General features: G+C 34.8%; 1 protein-coding gene across 1 annotated transcript; it reads right to left on the bottom strand.

The window, feature by feature from the left end:
* On the bottom strand, positions 1,017 to 6,061 carry LOC109229531 (ketol-acid reductoisomerase, chloroplastic). Its single transcript, XM_019395001.1, has 10 exons — positions 5,625 to 6,061; positions 5,357 to 5,449; positions 4,392 to 4,457; positions 4,097 to 4,237; positions 3,382 to 3,609; positions 3,177 to 3,294; positions 2,968 to 3,107; positions 2,695 to 2,862; positions 1,988 to 2,143; positions 1,017 to 1,612 (listed from the first exon to the last, which is right to left on the bottom strand). The coding sequence occupies exons 1-10, from the start codon at positions 5,916 to 5,918 to the stop codon at positions 1,253 to 1,255; spliced, it is 1,764 nt and encodes a 587-aa protein (XP_019250546.1). The 5' UTR covers positions 5,919 to 6,061; the 3' UTR covers positions 1,017 to 1,252.

Genomic DNA, 16,734 nt, shown 5'->3' with positions numbered 1-16,734 from the left:
TTTCTTCAAATTATTAGTATATCTTTGATGTTAACTAGAACAAAAAATGTCTTCTAACTTTAACACAATTTCAAATGTCGAACAACATAAAATAAGTATTCGGCTCTCAATTAATTCTATTAACATGAAAATTAGCAACTTTCACATGACAATCATACAAATAATTAACTTAAAATAAAGAAACATAGAATTCTTTATTTTACACATATCTAGAGATGTGAGAAATTATAAAACTGCATATTAAATATACTAATCATGAAATCAAAATATACAACGAAGAAAACAAAATGAACAAATATACCTGAACAATGAAAAGAGCTCAACTTCATGCTGATAACGTGTTAAAAAATGTAGCTCAAAGTAACAATATAAAAACTAGTAGATAAGTAGAATAAGAGAAGAAGAGATAACTTTCTTATTTCATCATGTGTTCAAGTGTGTTCCATCTCACATTTCATGCCTCTATTTATACTATTACATATGAAGGTTACCAAATGATTGTCTTAAACATGACATTAACAATTGAGATCATGGGGAAAGATCATGGGGAGAGATTATGGAGGTGTGGGAGTTACAGTCATAATAGTGATGAGTAATAGGAGGCTATTTACAACATGGGTGAAAATAGTGGGAATAGTAAACATCCATATTAACTATAGGTTTTACAACACGAGTAATATAATTAAGTCTTCCAATTTTTTTTCTTTTATTCTTTCCTTTTAAAGCTGTTGTTACTGTATCTACTTCCTATTTCTATTTAAACAGAATTCGGAACTAGTGTTTGAGAATTTACAAATGGGGAAAAACATATTATTCGTAATAGTTTCGAACATGCACGCGCACGAACGAAAAATATAAACTGTTCTTACCAATTAGGTAGCAAATGAAGATCCTTACGATCAGTCCTTTTCCAAGATATGATATGATGTTTATGATGTGATTTAGGACTCTCTTTGAGGCGACAAATGCAGACTATGTTGAGCTACTATTCAAAGGTGCTGACTGCTGCCAAATTATAGTTGCTGAAAGGTTCCCCAAATTTCAAATTTATTTATCCAGTTACTCAGCAAAGGCTACATTAAAAAGAAAGTGCTAGTGCTCGCATAAATAAGCAACCAAAAGGGCTAACATTCTTATAAACTAAGAGATTTGCGTAAGTATTCTTCCCTCCATAGCAGCACACATCACTAATACAACGTCTCCACCTTACAATTCCACAAAACTCTCCCTGGCAAGGTGACGTACATAGCCCTTATTGCCTGAGCTCAGGGCGGACAAAATCAGCATCTGCTGTGACAGAAATATCAACAGTGGGTCTCAGTTGAGCACACACTTCAATAGCTCCGTGTATCGGATCTGATAGGAAGTTGCTGATAAGATCCCGATTGATAGCAGCATTATTGTCCACTGCAACAAGTGCTTGCTGGGTGAGAATGTAATCAAATCGGGGGGCCCACTTCCTGGATCCTAAACGCGCTGTTGTAGAGCAATTGTCAACCATGAATGACACTCCACGAGCGTGCATGAACGGGTTGAGAGAATCTACAGACTCAATGACACTTTCATTTATGATCTCTGAGTAAGAGTGGCCTTTCTTCCTCAGAATCTCAATCTGTTTATATTTGCCAAAGACAAAAAAGAGTTAGATTACAAGGACATGTCAGAAAATAGGACATATCTTATTCACATATTGTCTTATCATTTAGGAACTTTTACATTGAGATTGTATGACTTAAAAAACTTGTCAAATCCAACTGACTTTCAGAAAAGTCTCAGACAAAATTTCCTTCAAAAAACATAACTTTCTCAATCTGCCACAAGAGACATCAAATAAAATTATTTAAAAAAGGAGCAAGGAGGAACTGAAAATTAAATTGCTTCTTGCTAGGGAACTCTTCCAAGCAAAAACACAGTATGTATCTACTTCCATGGTTCAAGAGTATAATAAGAATAGAAGTAGGGTGGTGTCTTAAATAGGAAAGCAAACCTGGGCCATCATCAATGCCACAAAGACACCAGCAGTGAAAGGATACATAGGACCAAGATCACCAGCTGGTCGTTTTGCTCGAACGCGCTCACCAACCTTCCACATCCTTGTTTGGTCAATTTTCCCCATTGGGAAAGCTGGTAAGCCCTCCTTTTCCTGCATGTACAGAACAAAGGACAAAATCCTTATCGTATTTCACTTTTTTCTTCGACAACCCACTTGAAGTTATATATTAACGAGTCTAACACATGATAACATTAAATTCCTTCATATCGACAAATTAGTAAGATTGAATACAAAAAAGGCACTGGCTAAGTAGTAGAAACATTACAGTTCAAAACTTATACAGAGGGCAAAACCAATGCCCTTCTGCTATTCTCATAGCTGAGAGAGGTGAACAAGGCCCATATTGGTTAGATATTTTTCTAGAAAGTTCTCCAAACCTGAATTAATTGTATTTGTGTGTAAAACAAACTCTATTCAGGAGGAGTCAAACTTGACAGTATTTTCTTATAACCAAAATACCCAAAGTTAGGACTCACAAACTAATCCAAATATTCCAGGAGAACATTTTCTGGAAATATGATCCATTTGCACAAATTTTACCAAAATTGCTCTCCAAAAACTTTCTCAATAACCTAATTTCAAAAAACTACAGATCCAGGCAAGTAACCATCATAAAACTACAGATTCAAGAAATGACTTACATAAAAGCGACGGCCAGCCAAGACAACACTCCTGATCTCACTACCTGTAGCTACATCTTCATAGCACTCATACAATATCTCCATGCAGGGGTAATATGAAGCACTGTATGCAGCCTCAAACTCCTTCTTGCCCTCCTCAGTCAATGAGTTGTACACAGCCAACATGCCCTGGAAAAAGGACACATGTGCATACAACAATTTAGAGCGATTTTGACAAAAACGATAAATAAGAATCTTTCTCAACATAGTAATATTGCAGGAAAAAAAACCAACCTTTGTTGATATGGTCTTTGAAATAATTCCTGTTATGCACTCTACAGTATTCTTGTATGCAAGCTCATCGTTCATTCCATTCTCAGTGAACCTTCTGAAAAGTGACTCAACAACTCCATGGACAGCACCAAGTAAAATACCTGATGAGAGAACCAATTACTCAACCATAATGGCTTTAATAGGCAAGAAAGACTTGAAAACACACTAACCTCGTTCTCCAAAAATGTCACTTTTATATTCCTGTTCTAGAGTAGTAGCAAAAGTAAAAGGAGAACCAAGGGCAACAGACCATCCAAGAGCAACATCTGTGGCCCTTCCATCAATATCCTGCAGTAGTAGAAGGCATCACATCTCATTGAACATAAGACTAATGGGCTTGAGGGAAAGAAAGTAGAGAAAGGTATTGAAGGAGACCTGGTGAACTGCAAAACTTGCATTAATTCCAGCACCATTGATTTCTTTTCCTTGAACATATAATCTCCTTACTGAAGGACCCATTCCCTTGGGACATACAGCAATCACACTAATGTTCTTCGGGAAGTCAAGGCCCATTGACTGCAAATGGCCAAGGAGGAATCCATGTGAAAGCCCAAGTATGCTATTTGGCTTCATGTGAGAAAACACTTGCTCATAATTATCAGCCTGCACATACATCATAAAATTAGAAACAGAGTAGTAGTGAAACAAATGGAGTAGTCTGCACATTGGTGAAAGCATAAATCGCCCGATAAGCAATCATTAATCTAGATGTGTTCACAGAGGTTCACTTGAGCAGTTTGAAGCATTTGTGGAGTTTTAAACCCCTATCCCCCCTCCACCAGAAATCTCCGTTTACATTGATTACAAATACAAAAATTCATGTTTTAACAGTAGTTATACCAAAAAAAAAAATTGGCCAGAACATTGCAATTCACACATTCGAGCACCCCAAACGTGAGTGTGATTTCAAAAGATGAAGAATAAAAGGCATGAATTAATGATATACCATAAACTATATCATATCTCGGTAAAAAAACAGCTTTAGGATCAACAAAAAAGATATTGAACTATTGAAGGAAGCCATCAATAAAATGTAATTACCGAATGTACTTATCAAAAGAAATATACAGAGGCTAAAACACTGTCCAACCTGAGCAGCATCAGAAATCAAAAGCAGCACGAGATCACTGCCAGAGATGGTCTCATATATGTCACCAAGGGTCCCGTTCTCTTCAGAAAACCCAGCTGCACGGGCCTCTGCAAAGGAGCTTGAACCCTTTCTTAAACCAATCTGCATGAAACAGACATTACACTTGTAAGCTTTACATAACATGCCAAAACTATAACAACCAATTCACACATTCACGACAATATCAACACCATCTTCCACTTTTATATGTCTCTGGGGTATGGTGAGGAGAAAGCAGAAGAAGATGAAGTATTACCTTAACGACTATATCTGATTTTGCTTCAGCAAGAGAATCCCTCAAGTTCTGGGCTTGAGCAGGTCCCTACAAAAGAGATGCTATTTATTAAGCAAATTTAAGCATCCAAAAAATAGAAATATTATTAGAATCCATTACTCTGTCGCTTTAATGTGAAGCGAGGGGATATCGCTTCACCGGTGAACCCATGCGCTTCAGAGAAGTGCAGTTCAAACAGTCAAAGTGATCCAAAAGAAATGCTTGACGGTTCTTTCACTCAACTTTTTGAGGAGTTTGATTAATATTAGCATTATCGTATATTGGAAGTTGAAAATAGTTATTTATTTCCATTCAATTTTTATATCACTAAATTCATGTACATTTAATAAATTCACTTTAAAGAAGCGTCTGCTTCATATCTCGTTTTTCTCCTTTAAAAACACTTGAAGACGGGAGAATAAATCATGAAAAACAAATCATGGAAAATAGTTATATCTCACAGATAAGGAAAAAACGTGTCCTATTTCACCAAAATAAGACAACGATAGCTCATGTAAACCAGGTTATATATTTAAACTAGATACACTAGCTTGCCTTTTCATGATTAATGACTACAATCCTATAACTGCCAGAAAAATTTCAGCTCAGGATAAAGTTTTACAGCCAATTCAGGAAGTGCACCAGAAAAGAACAGTTACAAAGCTGGGTGCCTGATTACATTAACATATAATAGCTCACAAGGAAATTACAAAAGGCGAGGAATATCCGTTTGACTCAGTAAACTATTATAAGGGAACTTTTTACTTAGCAAAGATGGCAAAAACCAATTAATTTCTTTGACTCAGAAAACATCTTATCACTATCAATTTCTAACTTTTTGATGAAATACTATCAATTTCTAACTTGAGAACATCAATCAATCAATACAAATTAGTGAAGTAATTTCTGAGTGAAATTAACAAAAACGAGTCCATGAAATATCTCACCTGAGAACCCCAGCCGATGACTCCAATCTGCTTGATTCCTTTGAAAGCATCCGGCAAATACTTGAACAAATCTCTCCCTCCTCTCACAATGTACTACACCACAATATTACATATTAAACATAATGCTCAAAAGCTTCAAAAACAGACAGATGAAGAAAGACCATACTAACTTTTAACTAATCAGAGTCAATTTAACTAACATTCAAGATAAATAATACTAGATTAATTCATTTTTAAAATTAATTTTTTCTTAAAATAAAAAAGGCACCTCATCATGGCCAGCGAGGGTGATTTTCTCCTTCTTAAAGACGGAGGTTTCAAAATCGAGAGAAACAGGGGTTTTGACGGCAGCAGGTGCGGAGACCATGCGAGCGGCGAGAGCCGCGCCGGAGCTGGAGCTGCTGCCACATGAAACGGCGGATTTGGCTCTGAGAGGCTTAAGCGACGGAGTAGAGGAGGAAAGGAACCCTAAGTTACCGGCAAGGGCGGGTTTTAGGGATTTGGATGAAGGAGTAGGAGTGGAAGTAGAGATAGAGAATGAAGTAGCCGCCGCCGCCGCCATGGTGTAAGTGGGAAGCAGCCAAAGCCTGTGAAAGTTGTAGAGAGGGATAAGAGAAGCAGAGAGGGTGGGAGCGAAGGAAATGTGGGTCAGCTTTATATGTTGCAGTGGTAGTTAGCTAGGTTAAAAGGGTTTGGTAATACTGTTCAACTTAGAAATTTGTTTCTCCACAGTATTGCAATATGCAATATACGATGACAAAATATTAGTATTAGGAGATTAATAGCATGTTTGGCAAATGTGCAAAAATCAGCTTATTTTGAGAAGTATTTTTTCTCAAAAGTTCTTTCTTCAAAAGTATTTTTGCAGAAAATTAATTTGTGTTTGGTTAATTAATTTGAAAAGCACCTCTAAAGTGTTAGGCCAAACTTTTAAAAATTGTTTCTAAGTGTATTTTTCTCAAAAGTATCTTTAAAGAGAAACTACTTTTTTTTTGCTTCTGCTTCTGCTCAAAAATCACTTTTCTTTCTAAAAGTTTGGCCAAACACTTCAAATTTGAAAAAAAAAAATCTTTTTTAAAAAAAAAGTGCTCTTAAATTTGGAGAAGTTTGGCCAAACATGCTCTATATATATATATATATATATATTTGTGATTTACAATATTTGTATATAGTTTTGAAAAATGTAAATCTGAGTTTTAAAGAAATAAGAAATTATAACAACTTAGACTTAGAGGTGGATCCAAAAATTAAATTTTGTGGTTTCAACATTTAAGGTGATTAGCTATAACCAATTATATTTTTAAATTATGGGTTCATATATATATTATTTTTCGCAATCCTTGTGGATATTACACTTAAATTATGCTCTACATCGAGTGCTATAATTTCAATTAAACCCGTAACTTTATGCTATATCCGCCCCTGCATAGACTTGGGCGAACACTTGTGTCGTTTCAATATGAGTCTACTTTAATATTTTAAAAAAATTATTGTATTTTTCCAGCATAATACTATCCAGCATAAGATTTTTGATTAAATTTGTTTTGTATTTGATAATAAATATTAGTTAAAATTAAGAGAAAATGTATATTAAATTTTAGAGTTATCTATCTCATATAGAAAATGAGATTTAGAATAATAATTCTGAAATAATTTTGTCTTTAACTAAACGACAACTATTATGGGATGTAAGTTATGTTATTTTTGGTTTAAAAGAGTTTCTGATTATTTTAATATTTACAAAATTCCAAAAACCTTTCTAGAAAAATTCTTTTACCGTTTTTGAAAAATTATGAATGGCTTGCTAGCATTACTTTTTGCAAATTAATTTTCAGAAACATTTGAGGGAACCCTTTGAGAGAGGCAAGAGCCGTTTGAAAGTACTGTTTGGAGCCGTCAAGTTTTACGAGACAATAAATTAAGAAGATTGTGTGTTATCACGAAGCGCGCACGTGGGGACATCAACGTGAAATATGTCATGTTTATAAAAAGACAAAAGTAGAGACAATATAGATTTTGTTTTTTCCTGTTCAAAAAAAATGAGCTAGCGTTTGAATATAAATTTGATTGAAACTTAAAAATCGAGCTTTTTAAGTTGTGTTAAAAAATAATTTTTGAAAGTTGAAATTGTATTCGGACATATATTTTATTTGAAGAAAACTTGAAGTTTTGTGAGTGGATTCCCAAAAACTGTCCTAAACTAGTTTTTGGAAACTTGAAAAATTTCAATATTTTATTTCCCAAAAGATGATTATATTTCATAAACAAATAATATTTTCAAAAACAAATAGAAAAAATAAGGACAAAATCTATGACCACACGGGAGCTTAGTATCACAAAATATACGGCCAAACAGGAGAAATAGTGTCACAAAAATACAAGACATATCGATTTTGTTTTGTTTTTAAGTAATGATATATTAAAGTTTTGAGTTTTACTCCCTCCGTTTCTTCACTAATTAGGCACATTCCTTAAGAAATTATTTATTAAGTGTTATTCTAATAAATTATTCTTTTTAATGATGGTTAAAAAAATATTTCTAATAAATTTGAGGAGTGTGGATACTTAATACTAAGGATAATATTAGAAGAAAATAATAAATTTATTGATTTGTTGAAATAGACAAATAAAAAGAAAAATTAATTATTTTTAGTATAAGAGACTAATAAGAAAGAAGAGAGAATAATAAAGTAAACTTAGGGGTGTGCATTCGATTTATCGATTCGATTTTGACCCTTTCGATAATTATTTATCGATTATCGATTTGTACATATGCTTATCGTTATCGTTTCAATAAGGTTTCTATTTTTTCGATTTCGATTTATTGATTTTGGGGGCTTATCGATTCGGTTATCGATTACACCAATAAGAAAATAGGCGAGATTCCACGGAAAGTATATCGCTATAAACGCGCCTAACTAATATGGACAAAAAGAAGCTAAAATAAGACGAACACTATTTATAATATAAAAATTGTGTTAACAAGCACATGCAACAAAACTAAAGTAAGGGATCAAATGTATGCCACCAACACTCCAACGGTATAAAAAAAACAAAACAAAACAAAACACATCATCACGGCTAATTCTGTTTTCCATTAATTTGAACTTCATTCCCTTGATCTTTAAATATGATCATTCCTTAAATGTGGTAGAGGAAATAATAGGGTAAGGGACTTGGGGTAAAGGAAAGGGTATAGATTAGGGAAAATAATATTGTATAGCCGCTTTCAAAATAGTAGCGGAATATATATACATTCTGTATGTTATATTAATCTACACAAATAGGTAATTACTCATTTAACAAGTGTCTACAGTCTAAGGGTGTGCATTCGATTTATCGATTCGATTTTGACCCTTATCGATAATTACTTATCGATTATCAATTTGTATATATGCTTATCGTTATCGATTCAATAAGGTTTCGATTTTTTCGATTTCAATAATAAATAATCGATTCGATTTATCGATAAACCGATTCGAATGCACACCCCTAAGTAAACTGCTTCTTTTATTTGGCAGCAATTCAAAAGTTAATGCTATTTAATGAGATTTTCAACAATTGATGTTAGACCTACTGAAGTTTTTATTGCAAGGGAAAGATTCAAAAATAGAGGTATAGCTCTTGCCCCACGTCTTGCCGCCGCATTAAAAATTGTAATGCCTACGTAATTAAGTACGCACAACACCGTCAAATACACTAATAGCTTGTTCGGCCAAGTAATTATTTTTGGTCAAAAGTGTTTTTCCCTAAAGTTAGAGCATGTTTGGAGAGCCACTTTGGAAATGGATTTGGGTGTAACCGGGTGTAATTACACAGTTTGGCATGTTTGTTTGGCCAGGTAATTACATGGTCAGCATGAAATTGGGTGTAATTGGAGGGGTGTAATTACACTCTCCAATTCTCAAGGGGGAGGTGAGAATTGGTGGTAATTACACTGTGTAATTACAATGTTGCTTTTTAGTTTTTTTTTTTTTTTTATTTTCTTTATAACTTTTTATTTCTGTTATTTTAATTTTCTAATTTACTTTTACTTTTTAATTTCTTTTGAAATTTTAAAATATATTTTTCTTTGTACATTATTTATCTTTTATTTCTCTACCTTTACTTCTTGTGATTCCATGTAATTGCTTATATTTTATTTTTTATTTATTTTATTATTCTATTTTTTGAAACTACACCTCCTAATATTAGAAATAATGAGTCATTAAAAAACTTAGCATATAATGAGTGATGCAATTAAAGTGGAATTTCGTTGTTGAATATGGTTATAAACTTATAGTGTTTCCTAATTTTAAGTTGTAGCGGAACTTACTACAACTTAAATTGTGTTATATTGATGGTTCCAATTTACTTGATTTAGTAGTATTGGCTCACATTGCATGTTGTTCATTTTTAGTTAGAATTGATAGTTTAGTTTTGTCAAACATTTGAATAATGTTATAACATTATATCTATAATTATTAATTTATTTTATCAAACATGAATTCAATGATATTCTTACAAAACGTATATTTTTAGTTTTTGTAAGTATCTAAATTAAATATTATTAATTTGAAATATATATAAATTATTTTTAAATATTAGTTATAAATACTAATTAATGTAATTCACGAAAAAATATACATCTTAAATACTAAATATAATATCATTTAGACTTATAAAAATTTATAGGCATATATTTATTATATTAATTTTTAAGTTTTAATAATTATTTCATTTAAAATTTAATCTAACTGTGTAATTACACTTGTGCAGCCAAATAGTAAACTTGTAATTATATTGTAATTACACTATGACAAACAAACATGTCATCTTAATTACACAATTGTGTAATTACTACTTTAGTAATTACCCCAATTCCAATTATATGGTGACTTTCCAAACAGACCCTTAAGGTGTTTGGCCAAGTTTTTAGAAAAAATATTTTTGAGTAGAAGTAGATGTAGTTTATAAAACCACGGTCAAATACTAATTACTATTCAAAAATATTTCTTAAATTAGTTAAACACAAACTGCTTCTTAACAAAAATATTTTTTTGAAAAATACTTTTGACATCCAAAATAAGTTAATTTTTAAAGCTTGGCCAAACAGATCATAAGCCACTTAACTGGTTCATTAGGATGCAGCTCTGTTAGTTTGATAGTCCGTTTGGCCAAGCTGCAAAAATCAGCTTATTTTGAGAAGTGCTTTTCTCAAAAGTACTTTGGGTGAGAAGCAGTTTGTGTTTGGCTAATTAGTTTGAAAAGCACCTCTGAGCAGCAATTAGTGTTTGGCCAAGCTTTAAAAAACTGCTTCTAAATGTATTTTTCTCAAAAGTGCTTCTCAAAAAAGTGCTTTTGGAGAGAAGCTACTTTTTTCTGCTTTTCCAAAACTGCTTCTGCTTCTCCTCAAAAACACTTTTTTTCCTTTCAAAAAATTTGGCCAAACACATTAATTTTTTGCCAAAAGTGCTTTTGGCAAAAAAAAAAACCCTTTTGACCAAAAAGAAGCTTGGCCAAACAGGCCGTGACACTCATTTATTTGTTTCTGACTTTCGATATTTGTATTGAATATCTTAATGTACCAAGGAATTGTAGTAATTTTTGACTTATCGTTGTCCGATTATGTTTTCAGTTAGTTTGATCAAAGTTTGCGGGCGCAACAATTCAATTTAATGAAAATCCTTGAAATTGTTCACTGTTCATGAAAATTTATTTTGCAATGTTCGGCATAATCATTTTGAAAGCTGCGCCTTTCAAATGCCATTTACACACGTCATTCAACTCCTGCACTGACTCTGGGGCCACTTAAGCCTAACACAATTAAAGAAATAAAATATTGCGGCTATTCGGAAAAGATAAAGAAAAAGGACGCGGCTTTTCTTTCATGTTTTGTCTAGGGGTGTAATGTGGGCCTGACCCGGGATTAAACGGGCCTCGTGGGCCGGTTTTATGTGGGGCCGCTTTTATGGGCCAGTCCTAAGTGGTCCCGGGCTTCGTGGACTTTTTTGTAGAAATCGGCCCGGACCTAAGTGGGCCGAGCCTATTTTTTTTTAATTTTTTTTTATCTAAGGCAATTTCTTGTAAATTATATATATATATATATATATATATATATATATATACATAGGCGGGGACGTGAGGCTTGGGTCACAGGTCATCCCCAAGAGAGATAGCTTCAAGTACCTTGGGTCGATGATTTAGGGGGACGGAGAGATCAACGAGGACATCACTCACCGCATAGGGGCGGGCTGGGTGAAATGGAGGCTTGCATCTGGAGTCTTGTGTGACAAGAAAGTGCCACCGATACTCAAAGGTAAGTTTTATAAAGATGTGGTTAGACCGGCCATGCTGTATGAGGCAGAGTGTTGGCCGGTTAAGAACTCCTATATCCAGAGGATGAAGGTAGCAGAGATGCGGATACTGAGGTGGATGTGCAGGCACACTAGGATAGACAAGATTAGAAATGAAGATATTCGGAAGAAGGTGGGCGTCGCCCCTGTGGATGACAAGATGCGGGAAGCGAGGCTCAGATGGTTCGGGCATGTGCAGAGGAGAAGCCTTGATGCCCCGGTGAGGAGGTATGAGCGGTTGGCTGTGGTGGGTATGAGAAGAGGTAGAGGGAGGCCTAAGAAGTATTGGGGAGAGGTGATCAGGCAGGACATGGTACGACTGCAGATTTTCGAGGACATGGCCTTTGATAGGAAGGTCTGGAGGTCAAGCATTAGGGTTGTAGGTTAGGGGTAGTTGAGCTTTCCTTACTTCATTCCGGGGGTGAGGCGGGGTTGGATTAAGGTTGATCTTAGATGGCTTGCAGTTTATGTTGAACCCACACTATCCTTACTGTTTATATTAGCCCCGGGCCTTAGACTCTGGCTACTGTTATTGCATGTCATTCATCTTTTGGTTGTTATGCTTCTGTTACTATTACGGTTTCTACTGGAGTTACTAATGAATTGTCTTTTCTTATTTTATTTATTTATTTATTTATTTCCGTCTTTCTGAGCCGAGGGTCTATCGGAAACAGCCTCTCTGCCCTATCGGGGTAGGGGTAAGGTCTGCGTACACATTACCCTCCCCAGACCCCACTTTGTGGGATTTCATTGGGTAGTTGTTGTTGTTGTATATATATATACGTCTTAATATAGCTAATGTTATATCGAATATAGCTTATATACTATATACACTTCTTCATTTTCTTCATTTTCTTCTACCAAATTAAGTGTTCCCAAACATATGAGCGCATTCTAGAATCACCGGGCATGATTTAACTTGAATTAAGAATATGAGTTTGAGAAATGAGAGATGAATGAAGACTTGAATACTTCAATTTGAGTTTGAGAAATGAGAGAGATTGATGATTTTGTGAGAAAAATGAAAGACTGATGGGGTATATATAGTTGAAATAGGGAAAAAGTGTAATTAAATAGTTTAGGGATAAAATAAAGTTGGGGGGGGGGGGTTAAATGGCTATTTTATAAATGGCCAATGGCTATTTTGGCAGGTAAAAAGACCATTTTTAAATGCCATAATGGCTAGAAACGGTCATATTTGGCAGATTTTTTTAAAAAAAAACCTCATTGGGCCCGTTTAGACCCATTTAGGACCGGTCGAACCGGCCCACTTCCCAGCCGGTCCCGGGCCCAAACGGTCCCGGTCTCGCGGGCCTCAATCATGGGACCGGCCCCACTTCCAGGCCCACCCCCACCTGGTCCCGGTTCTATCCGTTTAGGCTCGTTTAGGCTCACCGTCCATTTGGGCTCGTCTCCCAGTATTTGTTTATGGAGTTTTATTTTTGTAATAAATTTGGTGTAGTATATTATATGGGAAATCTGTCTTCTGAAGGCTTGTTTCCCAGTATTTTATACTGGATGGTTTTTGATTATGTTTTTTGTTTATGAAATTTAGTAATAAATTTTGTCCAGTATATTATACTGAAAATCTGTCCTCTGAATGTTTGTCCTCCAGTATGTTATACTGGATGATTATTATAATACTCGAGTTTTGTTTGATACCAGTATATTTTACAGAAAGTCTGCTGTCTGTAAGCTTGTTGTCCAGTATGTTATACTAAATGAGTTCTGTTTAGACTAGAGTTTTGTTTTATTTGTGATTAATATTTTTTGAATGATTATTTGTCTTTTTCTTTTTTAATATGCTCTTTGATCCAATATGTAATACTTGAATTTTGTTTGATTCCAGTATATTACGAGAAGTCTGCTGTCACGACCTAATTTCATTATAGGCCGTGACGGTGCCCAACACCGTTATTAGGCAAGATAACACTGATCAACTAGTGATTTCCCGTTTTAGATAAATTTGTAAACAATAGATTTTTCCTTATTTTAATAAAAAGATTTAGGAGTTTGCAGCTTTAACATAAATAAATGGAAGCAATCAGTATGAACCGTAATCATGTGAACAAACTAAAACCATAAGTCTACAAATGTGTGTGCCAAGACATGGTGTCACAAGTATGTGGGCAATCTAGTAGAATATACAAAATAATTGCTAGCCTACTGTCTGAAAGAAAATAGACAGAAAATAAAGCATAAGAGAGACTCTAGCTGCAGCACGACGGCTCAAAAGGGTAGCTCACTGGGAAGTCTCAAGCTGGGAAATCAATCTACGCGCCGGATTGGTGGCCAGATACACCTGCCTCAAATCCTGTACAATCAAGTAGAGAAGTGTACCGTGAGTACATAAAAAAATGTACCCGGTAAGTATCTCGTCTAACCTCAAAGAAGTAGTAACGAGGGGTCGCCTCCGACACTTACTAGGGCCAACAATAATATGAAGTTCCAAATTTAAATCATAATGTATGTAGATAATAATAAGCTCAGAACAAGAATAATAATTGGAAAATCCTTCCATCATATTTAAGAATTCAAGACACTTTCTTCATTTAAAACAAGTGACCTTTCAAGCAGCAAATTATACAAACTATAAAGAGCTCTAGTTCTATTATCACTGTTACATCCCATGTTTTCATACGTGAAAGTAAGCCATAAGTAAAATGATAAAAGCTCGAAAATGAGATATTACATCCCGCATTTTCGTACATCAAATTTTCGTCGTAAGTTAATCGACGTAAGTTCGGGAATGAGATTATTTTGAGATTATAAGTATTATGTTATTTTAAACAAGCGATAAGTAAATTCGTGGAGGTGAAAGGGTAAGGGAATCGAAGAAAGTGAGTTTCGTCGAAATTCGTCAATTTGAGATAAAATACGGTCCAAGCTATAATACCCGGTATTTATGGACTAGTGTCATACAAAGTACCAATAGTAAGATATATAAAGTGTGTTAAAAGTAAGTAGTATTTTAAGTAATCTCAAATAATTCTTAATTATGTGAATAATTGATTAATTATTGATTTGAGTAGGAAGTTAACAAATTAATTAGGAATTTGTGGATAATTATTTAAGTGAGATTTTGGATAACTATTTAGGGGACAACACTTCACGTGGAGCTATGGGAATATGGCAGCAAATTGCTACCGATCCTTATGCTTAAGGAGGTGGTGGCAATGTTTAAGGTATATGCACCTTATATTACTTTGGTTGAAAGATTCTGTTGAAGGATTCTCTTAATAAACAAAGTGAAAAAGGGTTATGACCTTGTGAAGCTACAACAATACGGATGAATATTATGACTACAAAATTACGGATGAGGTTACGACAAAAATCCATACGAAATTACATTATGTAATAGTAACGGGATTTTGCGATTCTAAGGGAGTGCGGTGCAATCTTTTTCAAGAATATCATACGGATTTTTTCCTACTCCGATCTTGACATCATGTATTTTGTCAAAATTAACGTGTGTTGGAAGGATTGTCAAGAGAATCGGCTCAGGTATGTTAAGGCTATCCCTTCTTTCCTTTTGGCATGATCTATACGACAAAAACGAAATGAACAAATGCACAACTTCCATAAATGACTCTATTCATTGAAGTATTAGAGGTGCCTATGTTCTTGAGTTCCCATGTGTCTTATTATTACATCTTATTTTAACGGATCTCAAAAAAATACGTAAGTTGAAAAAAGTTTACTGCGTGATATTACTCAAAGGCATAATGGTCTTATAACATTCCGAGAGATTTTATTGACGTACTTCTCATGCATTATTCATTTATACATGTACATTGACCCATGACCAGATGGCGTTATATACTCGTATATATGTATATTATATGTATATGGGATACGGAAAAAGGTTACGGCGTTATATACGCACCACTACTTGATCAGCTGGTATATGTTGATGATTTGCCCACAGTGGCCGAGATGATATGATGGGATGCCCTGAGAGGCTTGATGATGTTATGAACACATATACCCATGCATGGTATGAAATTTGTACGTATATGCATGACATTATAATATTAAATGATTCATAGAGCTATTCAGACTTACATGTTGAGTCTTTTACTCCATGTTTCTCTCATGACTTTTATTTACTGATTTTCATTCCTTACATACTCGGTAAATTATTTGTACTGACATCCCTTTGCCTGGGGACGCTGCATTTCATTCTCGCAGGTCCCAATAGACAGGTCGAGAGTCTTCCAAGTAGGCTATCAGCTCAGCGAAAGATGTTGGTGCGCTTCATTTGCTCCGGAGTTGCTTGTTTGGTCAGTATGATTTAGACATGTATTTTTTGGTATAGCGGGGCCCTGTAGATAAGTATGTAATCTTAGAGGCTTGTAGAAAGATGTCATGTATACGAATACTTGTATGGCCTTGTCGGCCTATATTTTAAGTATATAATGGATCACATTGGCCTTGTAGGCCTATATGTCACACGTATGAGTTTCTATATCAGGTTGGGTCATTCTATGTCGGGTATTCCCTCATGTTTACTTTGGTTATCTCATGACGCCCCTTCTGGCCCACTTACCTATGATGATGTAATAAGAAAGATACGTTACATTGGTACTCGGTTGAGTAAGGTACCGGGTGCCCGTTGCGGGCCATCGGTTTGGGTCGTGACAAAAGTAGTATCAAAGCAGTTCTATCCTAGGGAGTCTGCAACCCGTGTCTAGTAGAGTCTTGTTTATGGGTGTGTCGTGCACCACACTTATGAGCAGGAGGCTACAGGGCATTTAGGACTGTCACTCTTTCTTCTTACTCTAGATCATGTGGTAGAACTCAGTTGTAAGAAATTAATTTCCTAAACTCTTTCTTAACCATAATACGACGATACCTACATCTAGAAAGGAGGTTGGTAAGAGATATAATTGTGGAAAAGTTGAGTCAGAGGAACTTAATTTTTGCATCATGCTTATGATGGATAAATACGAGGTATTTAGCAGATCATGTGTCTTCTAAGATGTGTAAGCATCTTGATAAGGATCCCTAAGGCAAGAATGCCTATCCACTCTTACAGTAAAA

Source organism: Nicotiana attenuata, chromosome 7 (assembly GCF_001879085.1).
Source record: "Nicotiana attenuata strain UT chromosome 7, NIATTr2, whole genome shotgun sequence".
NCBI lineage: Eukaryota > Viridiplantae > Streptophyta > Magnoliopsida > Solanales > Solanaceae > Nicotiana > Nicotiana attenuata.
The sequence above is the reverse complement of the archived record's forward strand: the minus strand, read 5'-3'. Positions and strand labels throughout refer to the sequence as shown.